This window comes from Diplotaxodon limnothrissa, linkage group LG8 (genome assembly GCF_057381915.1).
Source record: "Diplotaxodon limnothrissa isolate DT_005_m linkage group LG8, D_limnothrissa_male_GT1.1, whole genome shotgun sequence".
NCBI lineage: Eukaryota > Metazoa > Chordata > Actinopteri > Cichliformes > Cichlidae > Diplotaxodon > Diplotaxodon limnothrissa.
In genome coordinates, this window is record NC_140603.1 from 14,181,725 (window position 1) to 14,204,015 (window position 22,291).

The following is a 22,291-nucleotide window of genomic DNA, read 5'->3' on the forward strand; positions in this document are numbered from 1 at the left end:
CACAACATGGGGCGGTTCATTTACAAACACAGTTCTAACTTGAGTTTCACACAGTTTTTATTAGAAAACAATCAAATTGTTAAATGCTTCAAGTACACAAAATGTCAGAAATCTGCACCGTCATGAACAGAAATTTAAACCTAATTTTTCGTGATTTGTTGATTAACCCTCCGAGGTCTAAATCCCACGTTGTGCACATCAACATCACAGATTTGTACAAATCAAATTTATAACAAAGACATGTTAAATATTAAGCACTGGAAACAGCTTGTTGTTTTGTTGCCATAGCGTTTTGTTTTGTCTCCATTTAAAAGATATCAAAATCTGAGCAAACAACTTGATGTCAAAAGAATCTCTGCACATTCCGCAGTCTTTGCTGCTAAAGTGACATCACAGCATTTAAGCATGTTTGAATGAAAACATCAGCATATGAACACAAAACGGAAGAGACACTGCAACCGAATGAAAGCAGACCACTATTTAGTGACATTTGGACGTTTCCCTGAGGATTAACTGCTGTGTAATCTACCAAGAACTAAAGTAAGCTCAAATTTCAGTTTATAAACTCAAGATCATTTACTTAAATATATAAAGCCTGATTTCCCTGCTTGCCAGGACAGTATTTATGTACTTTACATTGTGCAAGACTAGACTATATTTTCCATCATAGAGAGGATGATGTGGATCTATTATTCAGGAAAACAAATGAAGACTTAACTATTTGTCAGCTGATGTAATATTTGACAAATGATACATAAATTAGAAAATGTTCTTAATCATATCTTAGAGTGACAGAAGCTCTTTTTAACACGATTATTTCTCAGATTATTTTGTTCATTTAGGAAAATAGAGAAGACGTAAGTTTTGTTCTCAAACAAACTATTAGAATTTCTGAGAAACTGAGCCTACGTGCACATGTACACGGCTATTTTTGAAAGCGCAGCTTTGTCTCTGCATTTGGGCCTTTCGTCCACACCTAAACAGCAGATTGAGTCACTGAAAGGTGAGATTTTTAAAAAGCACGTTTTTGTGTTTAGGTGTGGACGAGGAAAACGGACATTTACTCAGGCAATGTCAAAAGTGTGCGCCGCTGTTGAAGTCACGCTGTGGCCACGTTATTGTTTACATGAGATCAATTTCTACAATGGCAGATGTAGACAACATACTGTGTCTGTTAATCTTAGTATCTGCAGTTTTTACACGCTTACATCAGACGTGGATTCTACATTCAACACAGACGCTCTCCCAACCCAAATCCTGACGTCGGTTTGGAAGAAATGTAATTTTAAAAAATGACATTTATGTATGCTGTATGCATTTAGTCCATTCCAAAGTTGTGAGTCTGTCTTTAGTTATTAACATTTGAAACGATGAAGGCACGTGAAAGTAACACAAAATTAGCTGCTTTTCCAGAAAAAGACAAAAACTTCTCAGAAGTACGTAAGGTTTTATGAGGTTTTCCCACCCAGGCTTCTAGACTTCTGATTGGCCAACATTTCTACACGGTTAAGATTTGGCGTGTTCTTGACAGCGTTTCACTTTGTTTTTAGTGTTTAGATGTGGAAGGAGATATTTTTTCAAAACTGCACATGTGGACTGGATTTTTATTTTTTTTTAAACGAAAAAGGAAAATTGTCCGTTTTCAAACATAGCCGTGTACGTTTGGACGCAGCCTAAAGTCATCACAAAAAAAGCAAATTCTCTGAACATTCTGGGTTGAGGTTTAGTGATCATTGTTGTTTTGTGTTCCTTGTAGTCAAAATGAGTGCAAGTGGAGACGGACCACAAAATAACCAAAACGGTAAGCACATGTACTCAGTCTTGAAATTGATGAAAAACAGATTTTCAGCAGATAGTTATGGATGTTAATTAAAAGATTTAATGATCTTGCAGGCCAACAGGTTAACCCACAAATGTTGGCAAATGGAGATCAGGAACCTGCTAATGGCTTCCTGAACGATCTGTATCTCGCTCTCCGTGAATATTGTTGCTATCTAGATGAGCTAATAGCTTCAGTACTGGCACAATATGACAATTACCTTTACGGGGACGAAGACGATGACGACGACGACGACGACGACGACGACGACGATGACGACGACAACGACGATGACGGCGACGACGATGACGGCGACGACGATGACGACGACGACGATGACGGCGGCGACGGCGACGGCAACGATGACGACGACGACGACGACGACGACGACGATGTTCAAAATATTCATGTGAGGGACAATAATGCCAATGGTGACAACGATGAACAGCACGGGGATCACAATGATGTGGTTGTGATCATTTTCAATGTTGGTGGCATTGAAAATGAGGAGGCATTTGAAGGCCGCATGGATGGTCGCCAGTACATCCCAGAAGAGGACCCTCAGCCAGGTGTTTCCAGGAAGAGGTCTAGAGAGAGGGATGAAGAAGATTTAGGAGCAAACAAAAGAATGAGATGGAGCGATGATGACTCTGAAGTATTTGAAGATGCGCACGAAGAGCTTGAACATGAAACTGGAGGCTCGAGGAAGCGTTCCCGAGAGGATTTTGAGGAAGAAGAGCAATACTTGCCTGTGTGCAAACTTCAGAGGTGTTCAATTGAGTCGACCAGCAGCAATGAAGACTAAGACTACTTCGACGGGTTTTTTCAGTATCCTTTCAGTAATCTGATGGCCTACTCAGGTGATCCTGAATCCTCTATGCTGCAATAAGCTGGGCATACACTGTGCTGCGATTTTTCAGTCGCGTTATTCGGCTCCTGATCAAACTGTAGGATTGACTCGCAGGGGTGAGAAGTTTGATCAAGGCCAAACTCGGGACGATCCCCAAAACGATCGCACGACTGAAAAATCGGCTCAAAATGGGCCAAAAATCGCACAGTGTATGCCCAGCATTAGGCTGCGGGGGGATTCCCATGATGCACTGGGTGTTTCTTCTTCACCCACTATGTTTAATAGACCTCTCTGCACTGAATGGTACTTGTTATTAACCTCTGTCTCTGTTCCATGTCTTTATACTATTTTCCTTGCCCCTCCCCAACCGGTCGCAGCAGATGGCCGCCCCTCCCTGAGCCTGGTTCTGCTGGAGGTTTCTTCCTGTTAAAAGGGAGTTTTTCCTTCCCACTGTCGCCAAAGTGCTTGCTCATAGGGGGTCATATGATTGTTGGGGTTTTCTTTGTAAGTATATCTTACAATATAAAGCGCCTTCAGGTGACTGTTGCTGTCATTTGGCGCTCTTTAAATAAAATTGAATTGAAAATTAAATAGATGTCACTGTGATGATTTCTTCCCTGCATAGAAAGCTTAGACCCAAATGCAGATTCAATGCACATGGTTAAACTATTTATGAGACTTTAGAGAGGGAATGGAGAACGTGGCTCGAGCTAGGAGTGTCAGCAGACAGCAGGAACCAGAGGAAAAGCTATCGAGAGACTGAACACCTGGCTCCTGATGGGAACAATCCAACGGGAATTCTGCAACAGAGGGAGAAGAAGTTGCTGGACGGGTAAGGGAGTTTGAGGGTAGGATGAGTATGTTGGCAGAGGAGACCTAAACACAGGGAAAACAAGGTTAAACACAGGGAAGGAGCACGCCAGAACTGGAGCAGAGGGGAAGCCTAGTTACCACTGGAGATGGCAGAACAAACTGGCGAGGAGTAGCAGGCAGCGCTGGTTTAAGAAGCCCTCCTGCTGATTGTTTGCAGATGAGGCCCAGGTGAGATGCTGGAAACTCCACCTCTGAAGTGTGGACACAGTATCCCCATTCCAAGTGGAAAAGCCCCTCAGACACTTCCATGGTGCATGACAAGAAGGATGAGAAAGCATTCATGGTCCATCCATCCCTCCGTCAGCGTAATGCCTAAAAGTTTATTCAGATGTAAATGTATTACATTTTTAAATAAAGATCATCAGTGTTTTTAATGACGCTGCAGTTCATTCATGTGTCTCTATTGGACAGTGTTGTAGAAGTTACAGAAGACAGGAATCAGTTCCAGCTTGGCCTGACATTTGATCACTAGTGATGTGTGATACCACTGATTTCCTTTCCGATCCCATACCACGTAAAATTCAGGGTGGTATCGACGATACTGCTCCGATACTTTGTACAAAAACTTTACTCTTTTATTGTATCTCAAATTATAGCGTCATAATCATTACAGGACATCAGATTACTTGTTCTTATCACTTAATAATGCAGAATTCATCATATAGAAATCAAAAACCTGAAGTTGTGCACTATGTGAACACCTTGCCTGCCTGCAGCACTAAAGGACTCCCTGAGAGACGTCTGTCTCACCCTAGCAGCACCCGTCCTTCTCCTCCTCTTCAGTTTGCCTCAACATAAGCTCGTCATATTCTGTGATATGATTTACTTTGAGGTGTTTGACAAGGTTAGTGGTGTTGCCACAACACCTCACTTTCTTGCCACATGTATCGCAAACCACGTCTGGGCTGTTTGTGGATGTAAAATACGTGCGCACATGACTCCAGTTACGCTCAGCCATTGTTGTGAGTGCGCACGCCACAGGCTGCCACACATTTATACAGCCGTATTTCACACATGACTATAAAAGGCGGAAGAGGGAGTAGTTCTTTCCAATGTAGACAATCTGAATGATAGTTTCTTTCCACTGTGTTCCTGTTAATGAAAAACTACAATTTACCCCAAAATGATTCAAATATCGATATTTTAATGTGGAAACCTTCTGTTTCCACATCTGGACTTTCTGTTGCTGCCCACGCGGGTGAAACTTTCTTTGAAGTGGCTCATTGAAGTTGTAATTGATAATCAATTCCCACACAATGTGAGAATCCAATCAATTTGTTTATCAGGGGAAAGGTGTGATTTTTTAGGACACTGGAGCCTAACATTAACTGGTTTAAAATTAGCTTATTTCCATAAGAAGAAAAACATACTGAGAAAGAGATCACCAAAATATACATGTACAAATGTGAAATAGTCATATGTAGTGTGAAAGAGCTATTTGACATCTTTAAATTCAAAGTAATGTATAAATCCACTTACATAAAACATGAAAAGGCAGCGCAGCGATGCCCATCTCAGCCAGTGTATGATGGTGGGGCAAGATGGCAGCTTCCACAACATGACGCCAGCTCCTATGTATTTTTAGTAGATAAATGATACGTTTATGTATCAATTTGTTGGAAGATGTAATTACACCTTAATTATGTAATTAGAAGCAAAAATGATTTTTTTTAATCAAATCACCTCAAAAAATTACTGTACTTACTTTCTAAATCATTCTTTACCTCTGAAAGGGGTGGCTGTGGCTCAGGAGGTGGAGCAGGTCATCTACTAATCAGATGGTTTTTGGGTCGATCCCTGGCTGCTCCAGACTGCATGCTAACTGTCCTTGGGCAAGACATTAACCCCAAGTCACTCTCTGATGCATTCATCAGAGTATGAATGTGTGTGAATGTTAGGTAGAAAGCACAGAAAAAGGGCTTCTATGAACAGGTGTGAATGAGGCAACCTGTATAGAGCGCTTTGAATGTTCAGGTAGAGTAGAAAAGCACTGTAAAAATTTCTCTGTGTTGATTTCTTTTGGACCTCAAACATTACTCACCTTGTTGCAGGTTTCTTTATTAATGCTGAAAACCCAGAATGGAAACTGACCTTACTGCTTCCTTCCTTTCCAAACTATTGCGGCTCCTCCAACCAACGGCCGCGGCAGGCTAAACATGAGGACACAGATGACGTGCAACAGTAAACACATGAGATACACCTCTGTACTATTTGCTACTTTTATTCCACATACAACTGTCCACTGTACAAATCGGCACACGGGCTCAAACCATTAAACAAATGCACAGACTGCACAAATAACTGCACCATTTACTATGCCAAATTTCAACATTGGCCTATTGCATAACTTAGTGCAGAAGTATACATAAACCAAAAGATGCATCAAAATGATTCAAGCTGCGCTCAAGCTGCAGTCAACAGAAGGTTTCGCCTCATGCTCACCCTACCTTTCTGCTCATTAACATCAGGTGCCGTGAACAGGTGAGTGCAACCACATTTATCACACCCATTAAATCCTTTTATCTCATTGTGTTTGAATAATTGTAATTCCTTCTACTGGGATCTCAGCCAGAAGTCCATCTTTCACCTCCAGCTCATTTAAATCTCAGCTGCCAGACTTATAACAAATTCAAAGAAATAAATCATCATTCTCCTCCTCACAACCTTTTGGGTATACGATACATGGGTACAAGCCTTGTTACAGATTTGGTCACTTTTTATGAACCAAGTCACTGCCTGCATTCTGCACATCAGACACTCTTAGCTGTCCGTGCAGCCTGGCTCAATGCAAAAAGAAAACAAACCGTTTCGTGTTTTAACTCTTTGAACTTTTCTTTTGTGTTTTTAACTAAGATTTTATTGTGTTCTTTAACACACTTTGTAACTGTTTTGAAAGTGCTAGGCAAATTAACTGTTAACTATTACTGTTATTATTGTTATTGACAGTCTGGAGCTTTGGCAGTATGGAAGGTGGATGCGAGAGGGAGACTTCATGGAAACCACCTTGTAAAACATGAATACAAGAAACCTTTAACTTGCTGCATCTTCAGACCGTCCACACCTGGAGAGTAAGCAGCCTTCGAAGTCCCATATCAAGTGGAAGAGTATGACATTTTTTTAATCAAATACTATTTTTTGTATTTTATTATAGTGATGTGGCAATGCTAGCTCGAGCATCTGTGAGAGGAGATGAGCGTGCGCTGGACAAGTTTAGCTGGAAGGGGGCACCTCTGAAGATGGGGCCACAGGAGGGACTTGGATTCTTTATCTGCACTGCAGATGGTAGGAGTTTGTGATTCCTGTTGGAGTTTGGAAAATTAAATCATTTGTTATTTTCAATGCATTTGACCATACTTTCTTTAAGACACAATTTGTTTTTTCATTGCCTTGTATAATTTTGTCTGAGGCCAGCAGTCTTCTGCAGTCACAGCCCTCAATGTATAAAGGCTGTTTATTTTATTTGTTTGTTCTGTAAATTGCATTGATGATACTTTGCTTTATTTTTGAACAGTTACGAAGAACAGTATGAGAAAAGTATTCATGGTTTTAGAAAGTCTGATTAATCCAGCAGACTTGTTGAAAATTATATCAAAAGTGTATTTTGCCTCTGTGAAGCAGTAATCCTGTGGGAGTCTCCAGAAAGGGGAAAATACAACAAGCTATAATGCTATTGATCCAGAATCCAGTCTGATCTTTAATAAATATGAACACTTTGTGGTTTGAGCTGTCAGATATTCCACTTATTTCATCTTTAATCCCATGTCTTATGCATATAGGTAAAGTCCATAGTGTGGATGAGTATTGTAAGACGAGTGTCCTTCTCAGTGTGGAGGGCTCCATCAAGAAACTTCTCTACATGCTACGTGCTACATAACTATGTTTTGTCTCTTGATGAGACTCTGGGATATGAGAGGGGAGAGATGATCAACTGTGTTTCATACTGTGCAGGCAAAGGCAAAAGTTTGCACAGAATTGTAAATGAAAAGAAGCTTTTTCTTTCCCATCACCATATTCCTGAATGTTTGCAAATGCATAGGTTAAAAATAAAAAACTCGTTGCTTTTTTAAAAATTCTGCAACACTCAGAAATCCTAGCAGCTGGCACCACCAATGGACGCATAGCAATGTGGAGGATGGTGGTGCAGTCGGGTAGCAGTAGAGGTGACACTAAGCCCCAGTGGAAACTGCAGACACCAACAGAAATTGGAGGAAATGTCACTCAGCTACAGGTAATGTCTTGACCAGCATTAGTACATTACTTTCGTTTGGTTTAATTACACTTTTATTTTAACTGGAGATTGACAGTAACAACACTGTTTTTCTTTGAGCCAAAATTTCATTGAAGGAAATTTCAATGCAGCTTTGATGCTGGATGGAGACAGCAACGCATTTTAAAACCCTGACTTGGACTGTGGGAATCAAGTCTTTACAATACGCACACACACACACACACACACACACACACACACACACACACACACACACACACACACACACACACACACACACACACACACCAGCCTGACCAATAAGAGCCAAGAGTTGCAGTGATAGGCAGGCTGAACCAGCAAATAGCCAGAAACAACTGGTCAGTGCAGCACCGCCTCAGGTACCACATACAGATTTTAACTGGCTTCTGACTTTGTGTGGTGTGGAGTATGCTAGATTTTATATAAATATGGATGAGATTAGCTGGGGATGAACAAAATCTCCTTCAGCAACTATTAAATAGCCAGAAGGGGCCAGACAGTCAATATATTAATTCAGCGTTCCTACAGAACAGACCGTAAAGCATTCCCAAAAAGTCAAAACAATTATTTTAGCAGCTGATTTCTGTACTTAAAAAAACCCCAAACAAACATTTATTATAGCTCTATTATGTAGGTAATGTAGGAGACGTGGACACAAATACACAGAGGGTTAACGAGGGAAGTGGGAGCACACGGGGAACACAGGCGACACTGATAATCATAACGAGACACGGCAGGAGTAACACAACACTGACGGGAGACTATCAAAGTAAAACAGGAAGCACACAGAGACGCAGACCAGATTGGAAGAGAACACAGACGGGCTGGGAAAACATGGAATAAAACACAAGGAGGAGAAACGAGGCATGGGGGCTGGCAGATACACAGAGGGGGCACACAGGGGGTAAAGTCACGAGGGGAAATCAAATAAGCAACATCTTAACAGAACAACCGAGGGACCCTAAAGCTGACATCAAACAACAACAATACAAGACACACAAAAAACCAGGTAGAAGTCCCAGGACCATGACATGCAGGTGGTTACATATGGTTAAAATGATTCAAATGCACTAAGTATGCATGTTTTTCATATCAATATAGTCCATAACTTGATTACTGTCTGTAGCCCACATGATTAAACACTTTAGTTACATAAAACATGTGAGTTTAGATTTTATCTACTGTATAGCCTGTATAGTAAATTAATATGTAGCCCAATAAGTATAAAATCCAGAAAGCTACACAACATGGGGCGGTTCATTTACAAACACAGTTCTAACTTGAGTTTCACACAGTTTTTATTAGAAAACAATCAAATTGTTAAATGCTTCAAGTACACAAAATGTCAGAAATCTGCACCGTCATGAACAGAAATTTAAACCTAATTTTTCGTGATTTGTTGATTAACCCTCCGAGGTCTAAATCCCACGTTGTGCACATCAACATCACAGATTTGTACAAATAAAATTTATAACAAAGACATGTTAAATATTAAGCACTGGAAACAGCTTGTTGTTTTGTTGCCATAGCGTTTTGTTTTGTCTCCATTTAAAAGATATCAAAATCTGAGCAAACAACTTGATGTCAAAAGAATCTCTGCACATTCCGCAGTCTTTGCTGCTAAAGTGACATCACAGCATTTAAGCATGTTTGAATGAAAACATCAGCATATGAACACAAAACTGAAGAGACACTGCAACCGAATGAAAGCAGACCACTATTTAGTGACATTTGGACATTTCCCTGAGGATTAACTGCTGTGTAATCTACCAAGAACTAAAGTAAGCTCAAATTTCAGTTTATAAACTCAAGATCATTTACTTAAATATATAAAGCCTGATTTCCCTGCTTGCCAGGACAGTATTTATGTACTTTACATTGTGCAAGACTAGACTATATTTTCCATCATAGAGAGGATGATGTGGATCTATTATTCAGGAAAACAAATGAAGACTTAACTATTTGTCAGCTGATGTAATATTTGACAAATGATACATAAATTAGAAAATGTTCTTAATCATATCTTAGAGTGACAGAAGCTCTTTTTAACACGATTATTTCTCAGATTATTTTGTTCATTTAGGAAAATAGAGAAGACGTAAGTTTTGTTCTCAAACAAACTATTAGAATTTCTGAGAAACTGAGCCTACGTGCACATGTACACGGCTATTTTTGAAAGCGCAGCTTTGTCTCTGCATTTGGGCCTTTCGTCCACACCTAAACAGCAGATTGAGTCACTGAAAGGTGAGATTTTTAAAAAGCACGTTTTTGTGTTTAGGTGTGGACGAGGAAAACGGACATTTACTCAGGCAATGTCAAAAGTGTGCGCCGCTGTTGAAGTCACGCTGTGGCCACGTTATTGTTTACATGAGATCAATTTCTACAATGGCAGATGTAGACAACATACTGTGTCTGTTAATCTTAGTATCTGCAGTTTTTACACGCTTACATCAGACGTGGATTCTACATTCAACACAGACGCTCTCCCAACCCAAATCCTGACGTCGGTTTGGAAGAAATGTAATTTTAAAAAATGACATTTATGTATGCTGTATGCATTTAGTCCATTCCAAAGTTGTGAGTCTGTCTTTAGTTATTAACATTTGAAACGATGAAGGCACGTGAAAGTAACACAAAATTAGCTGCTTTTCCAGAAAAAGACAAAAACTTCTCAGAAGTACGTAAGGTTTTATGAGGTTTTCCCACCCAGGCTTCTAGACTTCTGATTGGCCAACATTTCTACACGGTTAAGATTTGGCGTGTTCTTGACAGCGTTTCACTTTGTTTTTAGTGTTTAGATGTGGAAGGAGATATTTTTTCAAAACTGCACATGTGGACTGGATTTTTATTTTTTTTTAAACGAAAAAGGAAAATTGTCCGTTTTCAAACATAGCCGTGTACGTTTGGACGCAGCCTAAAGTCATCACAAAAAAAGCAAATTCTCTGAACATTCTGGGTTGAGGTTTAGTGATCATTGTTGTTTTGTGTTCCTTGTAGTCAAAATGAGTGCAAGTGGAGACGGACCACAAAATAACCAAAACGGTAAGCACATGTACTCAGTCTTGAAATTGATGAAAAACAGATTTTCAGCAGATAGTTATGGATGTTAATTAAAAGATTTAATGATCTTGCAGGCCAACAGGTTAACCCACAAATGTTGGCAAATGGAGATCAGGAACCTGCTAATGGCTTCCTGAACGATCTGTATCTCGCTCTCCGTGAATATTGTTGCTATCTAGATGAGCTAATAGCTTCAGTACTGGCACAATATGACAATTACCTTTACGGGGACGAAGACGATGACGACGACGACGACGACGACGACGACGACGATGACGACGACAACGACGATGACGGCGACGACGATGACGGCGACGACGATGACGACGACGACGATGACGGCGGCGACGGCGACGGCAACGATGACGACGACGACGACGACGACGACGACGATGTTCAAAATATTCATGTGAGGGACAATAATGCCAATGGTGACAACGATGAACAGCACGGGGATCACAATGATGTGGTTGTGATCATTTTCAATGTTGGTGGCATTGAAAATGAGGAGGCATTTGAAGGCCGCATGGATGGTCGCCAGTACATCCCAGAAGAGGACCCTCAGCCAGGTGTTTCCAGGAAGAGGTCTAGAGAGAGGGATGAAGAAGATTTAGGAGCAAACAAAAGAATGAGATGGAGCGATGATGACTCTGAAGTATTTGAAGATGCGCACGAAGAGCTTGAACATGAAACTGGAGGCTCGAGGAAGCGTTCCCGAGAGGATTTTGAGGAAGAAGAGCAATACTTGCCTGTGTGCAAACTTCAGAGGTGTTCAATTGAGTCGACCAGCAGCAATGAAGACTAAGACTACTTCGACGGGTTTTTTCAGTATCCTTTCAGTAATCTGATGGCCTACTCAGGTGATCCTGAATCCTCTATGCTGCAATAAGCTGGGCATACACTGTGCTGCGATTTTTCAGTCGCGTTATTCGGCTCCTGATCAAACTGTAGGATTGACTCGCAGGGGTGAGAAGTTTGATCAAGGCCAAACTCGGGACGATCCCCAAAACGATCGCACGACTGAAAAATCGGCTCAAAATGGGCCAAAAATCGCACAGTGTATGCCCAGCATTAGGCTGCGGGGGGATTCCCATGATGCACTGGGTGTTTCTTCTTCACCCACTATGTTTAATAGACCTCTCTGCACTGAATGGTACTTGTTATTAACCTCTGTCTCTGTTCCATGTCTTTATACTATTTTCCTTGCCCCTCCCCAACCGGTCGCAGCAGATGGCCGCCCCTCCCTGAGCCTGGTTCTGCTGGAGGTTTCTTCCTGTTAAAAGGGAGTTTTTCCTTCCCACTGTCGCCAAAGTGCTTGCTCATAGGGGGTCATATGATTGTTGGGGTTTTCTTTGTAAGTATATCTTACAATATAAAGCGCCTTCAGGTGACTGTTGCTGTCATTTGGCGCTCTTTAAATAAAATTGAATTGAAAATTAAATAGATGTCACTGTGATGATTTCTTCCCTGCATAGAAAGCTTAGACCCAAATGCAGATTCAATGCACATGGTTAAACTATTTATGAGACTTTAGAGAGGGAATGGAGAACGTGGCTCGAGCTAGGAGTGTCAGCAGACAGCAGGAACCAGAGGAAAAGCTATCGAGAGACTGAACACCTGGCTCCTGATGGGAACAATCCAACGGGAATTCTGCAACAGAGGGAGAAGAAGTTGCTGGACGGGTAAGGGAGTTTGAGGGTAGGATGAGTATGTTGGCAGAGGAGACCTAAACACAGGGAAAACAAGGTTAAACACAGGGAAGGAGCACGCCAGAACTGGAGCAGAGGGGAAGCCTAGTTACCACTGGAGATGGCAGAACAAACTGGCGAGGAGTAGCAGGCAGCGCTGGTTTAAGAAGCCCTCCTGCTGATTGTTTGCAGATGAGGCCCAGGTGAGATGCTGGAAACTCCACCTCTGAAGTGTGGACACAGTATCCCCATTCCAAGTGGAAAAGCCCCTCAGACACTTCCATGGTGCATGACAAGAAGGATGAGAAAGCATTCATGGTCCATCCATCCCTCCGTCAGCGTAATGCCTAAAAGTTTATTCAGATGTAAATGTATTACATTTTTAAATAAAGATCATCAGTGTTTTTAATGACGCTGCAGTTCATTCATGTGTCTCTATTGGACAGTGTTGTAGAAGTTACAGAAGACAGGAATCAGTTCCAGCTTGGCCTGACATTTGATCACTAGTGATGTGTGATACCACTGATTTCCTTTCCGATCCCATACCACGTAAAATTCAGGGTGGTATCGACGATACTGCTCCGATACTTTGTACAAAAACTTTACTCTTTTATTGTATCTCAAATTATAGCGTCATAATCATTACAGGACATCAGATTACTTGTTCTTATCACTTAATAATGCAGAATTCATCATATAGAAATCAAAAACCTGAAGTTGTGCACTATGTGAACACCTTGCCTGCCTGCAGCACTAAAGGACTCCCTGAGAGACGTCTGTCTCACCCTAGCAGCACCCGTCCTTCTCCTCCTCTTCAGTTTGCCTCAACATAAGCTCGTCATATTCTGTGATATGATTTACTTTGAGGTGTTTGACAAGGTTAGTGGTGTTGCCACAACACCTCACTTTCTTGCCACATGTATCGCAAACCACGTCTGGGCTGTTTGTGGATGTAAAATACGTGCGCACATGACTCCAGTTACGCTCAGCCATTGTTGTGAGTGCGCACGCCACAGGCTGCCACACATTTATACAGCCGTATTTCACACATGACTATAAAAGGCGGAAGAGGGAGTAGTTCTTTCCAATGTAGACAATCTGAATGATAGTTTCTTTCCACTGTGTTCCTGTTAATGAAAAACTACAATTTACCCCAAAATGATTCAAATATCGATATTTTAATGTGGAAACCTTCTGTTTCCACATCTGGACTTTCTGTTGCTGCCCACGCGGGTGAAACTTTCTTTGAAGTGGCTCATTGAAGTTGTAATTGATAATCAATTCCCACACAATGAGAGAATCCAATCAATTTGTTTATCAGGGGAAAGGTGTGATTTCTTAGGACACTGGAGCCTAACATTAACTGGTTTAAAATTAGCTTATTTCCATAAGAAGAAAAACATACTGAGAAAGAGATCACCAAAATATACATGTACAAATGTGAAATAGTCATATGTAGTGTGAAAGAGCTATTTGACATCTTTAAATTCAAAGTAATGTATAAATCCACTTACATAAAACATGAAAAGGCGGCGCAGCGATGCCCATCTCAGCCAGTGTATGATGGTGGGGCAAGATGGCAGCTTCCACAACATGACGCCAGCTCCTATGTATTTTTAGTAGATAAATGATACGTTTATGTATCAATTTGTTGGAAGATGTAATTACACCTTAATTATGTAATTAGAAGCAAAAATGATTTTTTTTTAATCAAATCACCTCAAAAAATTACTGTACTTACTTTCTAAATCATTCTTTACCTCTGAAAGGGGTGGCTGTGGCTCAGGAGGTGGAGCAGGTCATCTACTAATCAGATGGTTTTTGGGTCGATCCCTGGCTGCTCCAGACTGCATGCTAACTGTCCTTGGGCAAGACATTAACCCCAAGTCACTCTCTGATGCATTCATCAGAGTATGAATGTGTGTGAATGTTAGGTAGAAAGCACAGAAAAAGGGCTTCTATGAACAGGTGTGAATGAGGCAACCTGTATAGAGCGCTTTGAATGTTCAGGTAGAGTAGAAAAGCACTGTAAAAATTTCTCTGTGTTGATTTCTTTTGGACCTCAAACATTACTCACCTTGTTGCAGGTTTCTTTATTAATGCTGAAAACCCAGAATGGAAACTGACCTTACTGCTTCCTTCCTTTCCAAACTATTGCGGCTCCTCCAACCAACGGCCGCGGCAGGCTAAACATGAGGACACAGATGACGTGCAACAGTAAACACATGAGATACACCTCTGTACTATTTGCTACTTTTATTCCACATACAACTGTCCACTGTACAAATCGGCACACGGGCTCAAACCATTAAACAAATGCACAGACTGCACAAATAACTGCACCATTTACTATGCCAAATTTCAACATTGGCCTATTGCATAACTTAGTGCAGAAGTATACATAAACCAAAAGATGCATCAAAATGATTCAAGCTGCGCTCAAGCTGCAGTCAACAGAAGGTTTCGCCTCATGCTCACCCTACCTTTCTGCTCATTAACATCAGGTGCCGTGAACAGGTGAGTGCAACCACATTTATCACACCCATTAAATCCTTTTATCTCATTGTGTTTGAATAATTGTAATTCCTTCTACTGGGATCTCAGCCAGAAGTCCATCTTTCACCTCCAGCTCATTTAAATCTCAGCTGCCAGACTTATAACAAATTCAAAGAAATAAATCATCATTCTCCTCCTCACAACCTTTTGGGTATACGATACATGGGTACAAGCCTTACATGTTACAGATTTGGTCACTTTTTATGAACCAAGTCACTGCCTGCATTCTGCACATCAGACACTCTTAGCTGTCTGTGCAGCCTGGCTCAATGCAAAAAGAAAACAAACCGTTTCGTGTTTTAACTCTTTGAACTTTTCTTTTGTGTTTTTAACTAAGATTTTATTGTGTTCTTTAACACACTTTGTAACTGTTTTGAAAGTGCTAGGCAAATTAACTGTTAACTATTACTGTTATTATTGTTATTGACAGTCTGGAGCTTTGGCAGTATGGAAGGTGGATGCGAGAGGGAGACTTCATGGAAACCACCTTGTAAAACATGAATACAAGAAACCTTTAACTTGCTGCATCTTCAGACCGTCCACACCTGGAGAGTAAGCAGCCTTCGAAGTCCCATATCAAGTGGAAGAGTATGACATTTTTTTAATCAAATACTATTTTTTGTATTTTATTATAGTGATGTGGCAATGCTAGCTCGAGCATCTGTGAGAGGAGATGAGCGTGCGCTGGACAAGTTTAGCTGGAAGGGGGCACCTCTGAAGATGGGGCCACAGGAGGGACTTGGATTCTTTATCTGCACTGCAGATGGTAGGAGTTTGTGATTCCTGTTGGAGTTTGGAAAATTAAATCATTTGTTATTTTCAATGCATTTGACCATACTTTCTTTAAGACACAATTTGTTTTTTCATTGCCTTGTATAATTTTGTCTGAGGCCAGCAGTCTTCTGCAGTCACAGCCCTCAATGTATAAAGGCTGTTTATTTTATTTGTTTGTTCTGTAAATTGCATTGATGATACTTTGCTTTATTTTTGAACAGTTACGAAGAACAGTATGAGAAAAGTATTCATGGTTTTAGAAAGTCTGATTAATCCAGCAGACTTGTTGAAAATTATATCAAAAGTGTATTTTGCCTCTGTGAAGCAGTAATCCTGTGGGAGTCTCCAGAAAGGGGAAAATACAACAAGCTATAATGCTATTGATCCAGAATCCAGTCTGATCTTTAATAAATATGAACACTTTGTGGTTTGAGCTGTCAGATATTCCACTTATTTCATCTTTAATCCCATGTCTTATGCATATAGGTAAAGTCCATAGTGTGGATGAGTATTGTAAGACGAGTGTCCTTCTCAGTGTGGAGGGCTCCATCAAGAAACTTCTCTACATGCTACGTGCTACATAACTATGTTTTGTCTCTTGATGAGACTCTGGGATATGAGAGGGGAGAGATGATCAACTGTGTTTCATACTGTGCAGGCAAAGGCAAAAGTTTGCACAGAATTGTAAATGAAAAGAAGCTTTTTCTTTCCCATCACCATATTCCTGAATGTTTGCAAATGCATAGGTTAAAAAAAAAAAAACTCGTTGCTTTTTTAAAAATTCTGCAACACTCAGAAATCCTAGCAGCTGGCACCACCAATGGACGCATAGCAATGTGGAGGATGGTGGTGCAGTCGGGTAGCAGTAGAGGTGACACTAAGCCCCAGTGGAAACTGCAGACACCAACAGAAATTGGAGGAAATGTCACTCAGCTACAGGTAATGTCTTGACCAGCATTAGTACATTACTTTCGTTTGGTTTAATTACACTTTTATTTTAACTGGAGATTGACAGTAACAACACTGTTTTTCTTTGAGCCAAAATTTCATTGAAGGAAATTTCAATGCAGCTTTGATGCTGGATGGAGACAGCAACGCATTTTAAAACCCTGACTTGGACTGTGGGAATCAAGTCTTTACAATACGCACACACACACACACACACACACACACACACACACACACACACACACCAGCCTGACCAATAAGAGCCAAGAGTTGCAGTGATAGGCAGGCTGAACCAGCAAATAGCCAGAAACAACTGGTCAGTGCAGCACCGCCTCAGGTACCACATACAGATTTTAACTGGCTTCTGACTTTGTGTGGTGTGGAGTATGCTAGATTTTATATAAATATGGATGAGATTAGCTGGGGATGAACAAAATCTCCTTCAGCAACTATTAAATAGCCAGAAGGGGCCAGACAGTCAATATATTAATTCAGCGTTCCTACAGAACAGACCGTAAAGCATTCCCAAAAAGTCAAAACAATTATTTTAGCAGCTGATTTCTGTACTTAAAAAAACCCCAAACAAACATTTATTATAGCTCTATTATGTAGGTAATGTAGGAGACGTGGACACAAATACACAGAGGGTTAACGAGGGAAGTGGGAGCACACGGGGAACACAGGCGACACTGATAATCATAACGAGACACGGCAGGAGTAACACAACACTGACGGGAGACTATCAAAGTAAAACAGGAAGCACACAGAGACGCAGACCAGATTGGAAGAGAACACAGACATAGCGGGCTGGGAAAACATGGAATAAAACACAAGGAGGAGAAACGAGGCATGGGGGCTGGCAGATACACAGAGGGGGCACACAGGGGGTAAAGTCACGAGGGGAAATCAAATAAGCAACATCTTAACAGAACAACCGAGGGACCCTAAAGCTGACATCAAACAACAACAATACAAGACACACAAAAAACCAGGTAGAAGTCCCAGGACCATGACATGCAGGTGGTTACATATGGTTAAAATGATTCAAATGCACTAAGTATGCATGTTTTTCATATCAATATAGTCCATAACTTGATTACTGTCTGTAGCCCACATGATTAAACACTTTAGTTACATAAAACATGTGAGTTTAGATTTTATCTACTGTATAGCCTGTATAGTAAATTAATATGTAGCCCAATAAGTATAAAATCCAGAAAGCTACACAACATGGGGCGGTTCATTTACAAACACAGTTCTAACTTGAGTTTCACACAGTTTTTATTAGAAAACAATCAAATTGTTAAATGCTTCAAGTACACAAAATGTCAGAAATCTGCACCGTCATGAACAGAAATTTAAACCTAATTTTTCGTGATTTGTTGATTAACCCTCCGAGGTCTAAATCCCACGTTGTGCACATCAACATCACAGATTTGTACAAATAAAATTTATAACAAAGACATGTTAAATATTAAGCACTGGAAACAGCTTGTTGTTTTGTTGCCATAGCGTTTTGTTTTGTCTCCATTTAAAAGATATCAAAATCTGAGCAAACAACTTGATGTCAAAAGAATCTCTGCACATTCCGCAGTCTTTGCTGCTAAAGTGACATCACAGCATTTAAGCATGTTTGAATGAAAACATCAGCATATGAACACAAAACTGAAGAGACACTGCAACCGAATGAAAGCAGACCACTATTTAGTGACATTTGGACATTTCCCTGAGGATTAACTGCTGTGTAATCTACCAAGAACTAAAGTAAGCTCAAATTTCAGTTTATAAACTCAAGATCATTTACTTAAATATATAAAGCCTGATTTCCCTGCTTGCCAGGACAGTATTTATGTACTTTACATTGTGCAAGACTAGACTATATTTTCCATCATAGAGAGGATGATGTGGATCTATTATTCAGGAAAACAAATGAAGACTTAACTATTTGTCAGCTGATGTAATATTTGACAAATGATACATAAATTAGAAAATGTTCTTAATCATATCTTAGAGTGACAGAAGCTCTTTTTAACACGATTATTTCTCAGATTATTTTGTTCATTTAGGAAAATAGAGAAGACGTAAGTTTTGTTCTCAAACAAACTATTAGAATTTCTGAGAAACTGAGCCTACGTGCACATGTACACGGCTATTTTTGAAAGCGCAGCTTTGTCTCTGCATTTGGGCCTTTCGTCCACACCTAAACAGCAGATTGAGTCACTGAAAGGTGAGATTTTTAAAAAGCACGTTTTTGTGTTTAGGTGTGGACGAGGAAAACGGACATTTACTCAGGCAATGTCAAAAGTGTGCGCCGCTGTTGAAGTCACGCTGTGGCCACGTTATTGTTTACATGAGATCAATTTCTACAATGGCAGATGTAGACAACATACTGTGTCTGTTAATCTTAGTATCTGCAGTTTTTACACGCTTACATCAGACGTGGATTCTACATTCAACACAGACGCTCTCCCAACCCAAATCCTGACGTCGGTTTGGAAGAAATGTAATTTTAAAAAATGACATTTATGTATGCTGTATGCATTTAGTCCATTCCAAAGTTGTGAGTCTGTCTTTAGTTATTAACATTTGAAACGATGAAGGCACGTGAAAGTAACACAAAATTAGCTGCTTTTCCAGAAAAAGACAAAAACTTCTCAGAAGTACGTAAGGTTTTATGAGGTTTTCCCACCCAGGCTTCTAGACTTCTGATTGGCCAACATTTCTACACGGTTAAGATTTGGCGTGTTCTTGACAGCGTTTCACTTTGTTTTTAGTGTTTAGATGTGGAAGGAGATATTTTTTCAAAACTGCACATGTGGACTGGATTTTTATTTTTTTTTAAACGAAAAAGGAAAATTGTCCGTTTTCAAACATAGCCGTGTACGTTTGGACGCAGCCTAAAGTCATCACAAAAAAAGCAAATTCTCTGAACATTCTGGGTTGAGGTTTAGTGATCATTGTTGTTTTGTGTTCCTTGTAGTCAAAATGAGTGCAAGTGGAGACGGACCACAAAATAACCAAAACGGTAAGCACATGTACTCAGTCTTGAAATTGATGAAAAACAGATTTTCAGCAGATAGTTATGGATGTTAATTAAAAGATTTAATGATCTTGCAGGCCAACAGGTTAACCCACAAATGTTGGCAAATGGAGATCAGGAACCTGCTAATGGCTTCCTGAACGATCTGTATCTCGCTCTCCGTGAATATTGTTGCTATCTAGATGAGCTAATAGCTTCAGTACTGGCACAATATGACAATTACCTTTACGGGGACGAAGACGATGACGACGACGACGACGACGACGACGACGACGATGACGACGACAACGACGATGACGGCGACGACGATGACGGCGACGACGATGACGACGACGACGATGACGGCGGCGACGGCGACGGCAACGATGACGACGACGACGACGACGACGACGACGATGTTCAAAATATTCATGTGAGGGACAATAATGCCAATGGTGACAACGATGAACAGCACGGGGATCACAATGATGTGGTTGTGATCATTTTCAATGTTGGTGGCATTGAAAATGAGGAGGCATTTGAAGGCCGCATGGATGGTCGCCAGTACATCCCAGAAGAGGACCCTCAGCCAGGTGTTTCCAGGAAGAGGTCTAGAGAGAGGGATGAAGAAGATTTAGGAGCAAACAAAAGAATGAGATGGAGCGATGATGACTCTGAAGTATTTGAAGATGCGCACGAAGAGCTTGAACATGAAACTGGAGGCTCGAGGAAGCGTTCCCGAGAGGATTTTGAGGAAGAAGAGCAATACTTGCCTGTGTGCAAACTTCAGAGGTGTTCAATTGAGTCGACCAGCAGCAATGAAGACTAAGACTACTTCGACGGGTTTTTTCAGTATCCTTTCAGTAATCTGATGGCCTACTCAGGTGATCCTGAATCCTCTATGCTGCAATAAGCTGGGCATACACTGTGCTGCGATTTTTCAGTCGCGTTATTCGGCTCCTGATCAAACTGTAGGATTGACTCGCAGGGGTGAGAAGTTTGATCAAGGCCAAACTCGGGACGATCCCCAAAACGATCGCACGACTGAAAAATCGGCTCAAAATGGGCCAAAAATCGCACAGTGTATGCCCAGCATTAGGCTGCGGGGGGATTCCCATGATGCACTGGGTGTTTCTTCTTCACCCACTATGTTTAATAGACCTCTCTGCACTGAATGGTACTTGTTATTAACCTCTGTCTCTGTTCCATGTCTTTATACTATTTTCCTTGCCCCTCCCCAACCGGTCGCAGCAGATGGCCGCCCCTCCCTGAGCCTGGTTCTGCTGGAGGTTTCTTCCTGTTAAAAGGGAGTTTTTCCTTCCCACTGTCGCCAAAGTGCTTGCTCATAGGGGGTCATATGATTGTTGGGGTTTTCTTTGTAAGTATATCTTACAATATAAAGCGCCTTCAGGTGACTGTTGCTGTCATTTGGCGCTCTTTAAATAAAATTGAATTGAAAATTAAATAGATGTCACTGTGATGATTTCTTCCCTGCATAGAAAGCTTAGACCCAAATGCAGATTCAATGCACATGGTTAAACTATTTATGAGACTTTAGAGAGGGAATGGAGAACGTGGCTCGAGCTAGGAGTGTCAGCAGACAGCAGGAACCAGAGGAAAAGCTATCGAGAGACTGAACACCTGGCTCCTGATGGGAACAATCCAACGGGAATTCTGCAACAGAGGGAGAAGAAGTTGCTGGACGGGTAAGGGAGTTTGAGGGTAGGATGAGTATGTTGGCAGAGGAGACCTAAACACAGGGAAAACAAGGTTAAACACAGGGAAGGAGCACGCCAGAACTGGAGCAGAGGGGAAGCCTAGTTACCACTGGAGATGGCAGAACAAACTGGCGAGGAGTAGCAGGCAGCGCTGGTTTAAGAAGCCCTCCTGCTGATTGTTTGCAGATGAGGCCCAGGTGAGATGCTGGAAACTCCACCTCTGAAGTGTGGACACAGTATCCCCATTCCAAGTGGAAAAGCCCCTCAGACACTTCCATGGTGCATGACAAGAAGGATGAGAAAGCATTCATGGTCCATCCATCCCTCCGTCAGCGTAATGCCTAAAAGTTTATTCAGATGTAAATGTATTACATTTTTAAATAAAGATCATCAGTGTTTTTAATGACGCTGCAGTTCATTCATGTGTCTCTATTGGACAGTGTTGTAGAAGTTACAGAAGACAGGAATCAGTTCCAGCTTGGCCTGACATTTGATCACTAGTGATGTGTGATACCACTGATTTCCTTTCCGATCCCATACCACGTAAAATTCAGGGTGGTATCGACGATACTGCTCCGATACTTTGTACAAAAACTTTACTCTTTTATTGTATCTCAAATTATAGCGTCATAATCATTACAGGACATCAGATTACTTGTTCTTATCACTTAATAATGCAGAATTCATCATATAGAAATCAAAAACCTGAAGTTGTGCACTATGTGAACACCTTGCCT

General features: G+C 41.0%; 3 protein-coding genes across 3 annotated transcripts; all 3 read left to right on the forward strand.

The window, feature by feature from the left end:
- The first annotated feature begins 1,761 nt into the window (after positions 1-1,761).
- LOC146626502 (uncharacterized) lies at positions 1,762-2,624 on the forward strand. Its single transcript, XM_085360625.1, has 2 exons — positions 1,762-1,801; positions 1,894-2,624. The coding sequence occupies exons 1-2, from the start codon at positions 1,762-1,764 to the stop codon at positions 2,622-2,624; spliced, it is 771 nt and encodes a 256-aa protein (XP_085216751.1).
- An 8,169-nt stretch (positions 2,625-10,793) lies between these two features.
- On the forward strand, positions 10,794-11,656 carry LOC146626503 (uncharacterized). Its single transcript, XM_085360626.1, has 2 exons — positions 10,794-10,833; positions 10,926-11,656. Exons 1-2 carry the CDS (start codon positions 10,794-10,796, stop codon positions 11,654-11,656), a joined length of 771 nt encoding a protein of 256 aa, XP_085216752.1.
- An 8,146-nt stretch (positions 11,657-19,802) lies between these two features.
- LOC146626504 (uncharacterized) lies at positions 19,803-20,665 on the forward strand. Its single transcript, XM_085360628.1, has 2 exons — positions 19,803-19,842; positions 19,935-20,665. Exons 1-2 carry the CDS (start codon positions 19,803-19,805, stop codon positions 20,663-20,665), a joined length of 771 nt encoding a protein of 256 aa, XP_085216754.1.
- The last annotated feature ends 1,626 nt before the right edge of the window (positions 20,666-22,291 follow it).